The 8,478-nt window shown below is 36.7% G+C and overlaps 1 protein-coding gene across 1 annotated transcript; it reads right to left on the reverse strand.

Moving 5' to 3' along the window:
- Positions 1-1,356: 1,356 nt before the first annotated feature.
- LOC113353848 lies at positions 1,357-3,656 on the reverse strand. Its single transcript, XM_026597324.1, has 4 exons — positions 3,330-3,656; positions 3,113-3,212; positions 1,897-2,289; positions 1,357-1,668 (listed from the first exon to the last, which is right to left on the reverse strand). Exons 1-4 carry the CDS (start codon positions 3,437-3,439, stop codon positions 1,540-1,542), a joined length of 732 nt encoding a protein of 243 aa, XP_026453109.1. The 5' UTR covers positions 3,440-3,656; the 3' UTR covers positions 1,357-1,539.
- Between the last annotated feature and the right edge of the window lie 4,822 nt (positions 3,657-8,478).

Below are 8,478 nucleotides of genomic sequence, written 5' to 3' on the forward strand. Positions count from 1 at the left end.
AGACGGAGTACTTTCAACACCAGCTGATTCATCTGAATCACTGGGTTCCGTTGAGCGGAGTTCTTTCAACACCATCATGATCATTACCTCTTCTACCAGATGGAATTGATTGGTCTTCATCTGGAGTTTCATATGAATCACTGGGTTTCGTTGGTGGTTGAGAATCATTCCGTTCACGGATCTTGAGCGTTCCCCGCTGAATGTCGCTCGATGTGTTGCAGTCAAGAGTTTGTCACTAACACGAGGAGGTCTTGAAGGAGGAGTAACATTTTTATTCTTTCCCTTTTGCAACCTAAACAAGAACAAATTAAAAAAAAAAAATCAATAGTCGGCAGGGTCGACAAGTATAAACTACGCCGGCTAAACAATAGTCGGCAGGGTCGATAACTGTAATCTATGTCGGCTAAACAATAGTCGGTAGGGTCTTATTCAACTAACCTGCCGGATTATAACAACTCTGAACACAGTAGATATAAGGATTTTCCAAATAATTAGTTGGCAGGGTCTATAACCCATACAATGTCGGCGAAATTGCAGCTGGCAGGGTGGTATTCAAATACCATGCCGACCTTTATGACTTTAGGCATCATGAGACACCAAAATTTTTCAAAACACACCGCCGGTAGGGTAAAAATTTAAAACCCAGCGACTGTAAGAAACATATATCGCCGACAAGGTATTAAGGTTGAATACCTTGCCGACCCTGTAAAAAGCAATTACAGATATTAACAGCCGGCATGATATTCAACCTAAGAGCTTGTCGACTAACCCTACATATGAAAAGTCGTCAGGGTCGACAATCAGAGACCCTGCCGGCTAAATAACTGCAGATTCACAAATTTGATTTTTCTGACCTAATTTGACATGCAAACATAAAATTGAAGTACTAGAGTGAGTTTAAGTAAGCCCTTACTTTCTCAATCGCGCCATTTCTTCGGGTTCAGTGGCGTTGATCTCTTCTTCTTCGACAGTTTTTTTACTCAGTTTGTGTTGAATAAATTTGCAATTCCAGGGTTGTATCGATTAGGTTTTCTATTTGTTTGTTTCATACGACTAGCCCTCGGCGGTTCCATGTTCGAAGATTAATCGACGATTTTTCAATCGGTTTTTGATGAAGGAGACCAGTTTCAGCCGGTATGGTGGAGGAGAAGAAGAGGAGAGAAGATGAAATGAAAATAAAATGAAAGGAATTAAGTTTAGTTTTAATTTTAATTTTAATGCATAAGAGAATTTTTGTAACTTTGCTCATTTTAACATCCCCTAGCCCTTCAAATGAGTCCCTTTAAAATTAGGTGTACACCAATTAATCTGGGTATACCCCAATCTCGCCAGGTAATTTCTTCGTGTCAAAAAAGAAAAAGAAAAAAATGACTAATTTCAGCAAAAAAAATTGTGTTATGAATAATTACACAACAACTCAAATAAAGACTATTTTTTAGAGTAGAGTACATTTGCTATTATAGATATGATAACTAGTGAAACAAAAGGATAAAAGATATACTGTGTCATCTGACAGACTTCTCAAAATAGTTCCAACCTTTAACCATATAATGCACGCCATGGTTCTTGGGATTCCTTTGTTTTCTCCGCAGGGCTCCAGTTCACTTGGTCTTTTGAGAAGTACAAACATGTTTTGCTTGCTAAGTGCTCTCCCATCTCATATAATACCTAATGAAAACAATGTGATGAGCAAAAGGTGTGAAAGGCTGAAAGCGCATAGGTTTAAACCAAAAAAATATGTAGATAAAGTTCCAAAACAAAACATATGACTATATGATTGCTTCCTAGATTTACTTGATCATCATCCATCAATTCTTACTGCTTCCAGACTGTTTAAAAGAAAAATCATAGGAATCACAGGATAACATTTTCTGCAAACTAATGTCAAAGAAGTACCTCAAGATCTTCAGGAATAGGTTTCTTGATCCGATGTCCACTTCCTAGTCCAATGAGAAGAACAGCCGGCAGCTTCAATACACGGACTGAATGAAGCAAGCATGCTAGAGGTTCATAATCAATCTGCAATGAAGAAGGGGGGTTCTCTACTCCAGCAAGCATGGCCTGAATGAAGTCTGTTACTGGGCCTATTTGGGTACAGTAAAGGGTCACCTTTTTGCTAATAAATGTTGAATTTGTGACTTCAGAAGAAAGCTTTGCTGTTGGTACAAAGAATGGAAGTATGATTGTGGGGTAAGATGATGAATCTTCCCCTCTGATTAATGCTAAAATTTCACTAATGACACAAGCAATAACTGGTGTCTTATAGTTTTGTAGAAGTAGGACGGACACCTGGAAGAAAAAAAAAACCAATAGCTTAAATAAAATACAAGTTTCAGCACAGTGAAGAAATAATCTGAGCAGACCTTATAAGAAACTAACTGGGACAGGGTAAAGGATGCTTGGTGTAGTATCGAGCTACACCAAAGGCATGTAGCATGGGGGTGTAATACACTCTGGAAGTGTGCCTCATTGTTGTAGTTTAGCCATTACACAGTGACTATCTCATGTACATCTATATGCTGCAAGACACATGGAACTATACAAACCAAATGGAATACAAGTGTGTTTCTTGGTTGAATGCAGTTCTACCGGTTCTGTCTCTACCAAAGTCAAGATCGGGATGAGTGGTTTTCGCCTCTTTCTTGTACTAGGAACTGATGGTTTGAGTTTTCTCGTGGCAAGGTCATTTTGATTATCTGGAATAGGCACCTATAACATAAGCCAGTTCCTCTTACTGCGTACCCATAATCTAAACCAGAGATCTGATAATTAGTTATGGACTGACAATGTCTTCAGGCATTTGGTTCTCTTAATACACAAAACTAAATAATTTTTTTTTCATATTTCATCTGATTTTGTAATATCGCCAAGTTTTACTACATAATTATCTATGGTACACACATTTGGTTCCTCTTGATGCTCAGAATTGACAACCATTTAACTGATCAAATAAAAACATAGATTTCTAGTTTTCGCATAAACCCTAATAAAATTGATAAAGAAAAAAAACACAAAGTTATGTAAGTTGGTAATGAAACGCAAAAAAAAGAATCTACTGTAAACTGATAGCATTATTATTGATTTTATATAGTTTTCTAAAACATAACATTACCTGATAGGATCCTTGATTATCAATGAAATGGGAGAGATCAACAGAAGCCTTGCAATCTCTAATTCCATACTTCTCTAACGATATCTCCAAAGAAGTTTCTCTATAAAGAAAATTAAATATATGGGTAATTAAATTGAAGATGCGAGTGCTATTAGGGTTTCACATAAGAATGATTTGTAATGGAAATAAAGTTGAATATGAAAGAGAGAGAGCTTACTTCTTCTCAAGTGGAAAATTAGGGTTAGGTTGAAGAGCTTCAAACATTGCAGGGCCAAAACCTTTGTCATCCCTAAAGAGGACGATTACCTTTGGAGCTACTTTCATCATCCCGAATCTTTCTTTCTCAGGGGAAGACGAGTTTGATGTTAGAACTGGCACACTGTTAACGGCACAAGTGAGACACGAAACGTCCCAATCAAATTTGTGAGTCCGGTTTCTATGCCTATGGCAACTATAGAAAGTTTTGATTTGGCATGGGAGGTGGTCTGGCAAACTAATCACCGCACTATGGGAAAACCATTTATCGACAAGTGCTAACGAGCGACGTAGAGTTACCATAGCCAGCGACAGAGTGTTGATCGATGGCGTTAGAATTTCTATTGCTCGGTTGAGAGATTCTGTTGTTAACGCCCCTATTTTCGTCGTGCATATACACCTCACTAATTTTCATTTATTCACACCTATTTTTACATAAAATTTACATTATTTACATATTTTTTGTTTTTATTTTCAGCTTACTTACTTTTAATTTCATAACCAGTGGATTATTTTAATTGCATATGGTATGATTTAAATCACAACAAAAAAAGCATGTTTGATATTGCAACAACTTAATAATGAGGCAAATATAGATAGAGAAATAACCAACACTGTGAAACTGGTATATTCGGGCCACATACCCAGAGTTCCAGAGCCAAAAAATATTCACAAGAAGATACACTATCGAATGAGGGAGTGGTTCCATCAGAAGCTGATGTATGATTATTTTCTTCACGATTATGCGTTATCTAATCAAGATTTCGACCATCGGTTCAACATGCAGCTACACTTGGTGATATAGACTATTAATGAGCTTTGTGAGGTGGAACCTCAATTTAATTATCGATTCGATGCATTGAATATTAGAGGTCATATTCTTGAACAAAAGGTTATTTCGTTCCTAAGGATTCTAGGTTATGAAAGACGTGCGGATTCGAACGATGAATACCTTTCATATGGACAAAACAACTATACACAGGTATATTTCATTGTTTTGCGAAGCAACGATTAGTCATTTTGGTCCAACATAGGAAGATGTTAGAGAAATATTAAGGAAAAATCAAGCTAGGGGATTTCCAGGAATGTCAGGTAGTCTTGGTTGTATGCATTGGGTATGGACGGGATGCCCTACCTATTGGGTTAGTCATATAAGAGCCATTAGCCAAAACCAATTGTTATCCTTGAAGTTGTTGTTTCTTATGATCGTTGAGTATGGCACGCTTTTTTGGGTCTTTTGGGTTCATAAAATGAAATAAATATTTTTCATAAATCTCTTAGTATGGAATTTGTCCCCAAGTACTCTTCACAATCAACAGCTAATCAATGCATTCACGGGTATTATCTTACAGATGGAGCCCATCCAAAATAACCTTGTTCAAGCGTACTGGCACATCGCATGGTGATTTGGGTCGTTCATATAGGTATTTTAACAACATACAAATGTATTTGAGGAAGAATATGGAATGAGCTCTTGGAGCTTTGAAACTGACGTTCGTTGTCATTTGTGGGCCATATCGCGGTTTAAATCGTCCTGAACTGTATACGACTATGCTCACCTGTGGTAATTCAGGAAAATCGATGTAATAAGGGTTAAACTAACCATGATGATCAATATTTAAGGCATGAGATTTAACCACAAATATCATGAATACCTTCAAGGAACTATACACAAATGACTAGCGATATTCAAAACTAAAATCTTCATGACGGGTTAAAAGAAGATATGAAAGTAAATCTTTGAGTCGAGTATAGAAGATCAATCGGGCGTGATTTTTAAGTTTTATTATATTATTAGTTTAAATATTTAATTGCTAAGTTTATTAGTTTATTCAATATTAATTTTTGCAAAAATATTCACTTGTCACTTAGCGGTTTGCGGTTGACCGGGCGACAAACATACTATCGCTGACGATTTGTTTATCCCAATTGCTTCCAACGAATCCCCATTTCAAAATCACAGCTTCTACACCAGCCTTCTACAAAAAAAATATTTAACCTCACTCTAATCTCCTTAATATGGATAATCCTAACTTTACTCTACCGATGACTTATCTCTTTGCAAAAAATATGTCGTATACTATTCGAAGAAGGGTGAAGAACGACGCCAAAATGGTCTGGTCAGTCAGAGTTATTAAGCTAAAGTTCATGAAACCTTTTGCAATGAAACATGTGACATTCACATCCAGGATCGTGCAACATTTCTCTGTTGATTTTTTTGTAATAAGAAAACAAGTTGAAGAAATTATACCTTTAGTTTGGATTATAAATCAATATAGACTTAGGGTGAAACCTATTATGAAATTATTGTGCGATCTCGGAAAAAATCGCGAAGATGGAATCCTCAAGGAGTTTCTCCTTACCCACTGAAATTTTAATACGATGTGATAATGTTATGTGGTTTTTTTATTAAGTAAAACTCATTAAATAGAATTAGGTAAATTTAAGAAAAAAATATTATTTCAAATTCAAATTAAATATAATTAAGTAAACATTTTAAAATTCACCTTGATGCATCAATTATCATTAATTAAGAGGTTATATTTCATCATTTCTATCGTCATCATCATCATCACGAATTGGGTTGTTACGTGTTGGTTGTTGTTCCATCACCCCTTATCAAAATCCATTCGTCATACATATTTTTATTGGTTGTTAATTGTTGTAGTGTCCGCGTTAAGAATCTTATGCTTGTCATAGTCGTAGAGAAATTTGTCTTGAGAAAGTTACATTTTTTTCAACTCCTTATTTGAAATTTTCGGTCAACCATTTTTTCCCTCCACGTTCTTCTGATGTTCCACAAACTCCACCCATGTAAAAACCTTCAGAGTATGCTCCTTCTTGAGCTAATTTTCTCGCCATTCTTGCATTGTTTCAGCCTAATCATTTTTTCTTATTAACAACATTAAAGTTTAAGTTGGCATTTTTGTTTGTTGTGTATCTGGTTGTTTGTACCAAAATTATTTTTAGGTACAAAACACGATTGATTTGATGATAATGATGATGTGAGATTAGGGTTAGAAAAACGAATTCATAGATAAATAGAGGAGACACGGATTTAACATGGTTCGAAAAGTTGTGCTTACATCCACGAATGAATCTCATAGGGAGAGATATTGTATCGATATGAGGATTACTATAATTCTTGTATGGTTAGCCAACCTAAAAATCCATCTCTATTTAGGGTTTAGACCCATGTATTTATATAGTCTATGTAAACCCTAATTCTGATATAAACTTCATATGCAAGCAACTTGGGCAACACGACATGTGGAAACTTCTGGAATCTTCTTTCACGGGATGGGCGGGCTTGATTAGCGGGATTTCCGTCTATTTTATAGACAGTACAAACATCTCCCCTTCAGTTCGTTTTTCTTATGCCTCGACCGTTGATGGCGTAACTCGCCCCCAAACGTGAGTTGTCATTATTGTGGTAGAAAGTAGCTTTCCCCATTGTTTTGTAGAGATTTACAAAGACGTCCCAAACTGTGATAAACATCGGGCGTCGGGCTCGTGGTTGAGACTAGACTTTTTGCTTGCATAGATGCAAGTCTTTTATACTCGCGTGCAATGCGAGATTTTATGATTGTTATAAAAGAAAGAATTAAGTGATCACATGCAAGGTGAGGCTTTAGGTGCTTGCGATATGATGCAAGGATAAATATTGAAGGGTCTAAGAAATCCGTATCTGCAATATCTTTAACGGACCATGTTACTGACGAACCTCAAGCAACAACTCCAACGAACTTTGAACTCGATCATGTTACTATCCACGAACCTCGAACTCGATCATGTTGCTACTTCAAGTACATATGAAACTTTCTAGAACATAGAATTTTCGTCTCCATCTCGTAGAACTTTGAAAGGATATTTCAACGAGCCAAAAAATGGATCAAATCGGACAAGAAACTGAAGTTATCGACAAAACAAGGTCTTCACGAACCACGCGTGTTGACGCTGATGTGACCCGATGACACTGAAAAGTATGCTGATGCTGATGACTAGATTAACATGTTGACATGGCGGACACTGACTTGACCGCTGATGCTGACGTAGCAGTTGTCTCGCTAGCATGGCAATCACCGACTAGAGTGAACTTCTGATGTGGTAACTGGTTGGACCCGAATGGTCTGAATCGAGTTGGACCGAAATTATACCAGATTGACTGAACAGGTTTGGACCAGCTAATAAACCGACTGTATGGATTTGGCTTGGCTCGGCTTGGCTCAGCTGGAAAGTTGGATGGATGAACATGAACCTCTTGAAATATTTCTGCAACGCTCATATTTGTTATTGTTTCTCGGAATTTCTTAATGCCTTCTGCTTTGTTTTCGCAACACTTTCTTCATCTGTTTGCAATGCTTTCATATGAACCCTAATTTTTATTTTTATTTGTTTTGCTGATTTTTTCTAGGAATCAGTGCATATTTTCTTCCACACTTTTCTCAATGGAAAAACACGATTGTTTTACACGAATCCCCTTAGTCGACGCCAATGTTTGTAACAAAAATTACTTAAGGCACAAAACGTGATTGATTTGATGATGATGCGACATTAGGGATAGAAAAACGAATTCAATGATAAATAGTAGAGACGGATTTAACGTGGTTGGGCAAGTTATGCCTACATCCACTGATGAATCCCATAAGGAGAGATATTGTATTGATATGAGGATTGATATAATTCTTATATGGTTAGCTAACCTAGAAAGTCATCTCTATTTAGGGTTTAGACCCATGTATTTATATAGTCCATGTAGACACTAATTATGATATAAACTTCATATGAAAGCAACATGGTCAACACGACATGTGGAAACCTCTGGAATATTCTTGCACGGGCTAAGCAGGATTGACTAGCGCGCTTTTCGTCTAAGCAACCTGTGGTCTTTGAAAACTATAAATAGTGATGTTATTTTTGTTAGAGCACTGCTGGGTCGAACTCGCAAGCGTTGCTATCTCAAGCTTGTTTGTCAAGTTTAGTTGCCAAAACTATAAGTCTTGATTTATAGTCTACTTATAGCCAAGTCTCGGATTAGGATAAAAAATATAGTTGAGCATTAGACTTCACGGCGTTCATCGATTGAAGACGAAGAACTACTAAGAGGAGTT

This window comes from Papaver somniferum, chromosome 2 (genome assembly GCF_003573695.1).
Source record: "Papaver somniferum cultivar HN1 chromosome 2, ASM357369v1, whole genome shotgun sequence".
In the NCBI taxonomy this organism is placed as follows: Eukaryota; Viridiplantae; Streptophyta; class Magnoliopsida; order Ranunculales; family Papaveraceae; genus Papaver; species Papaver somniferum.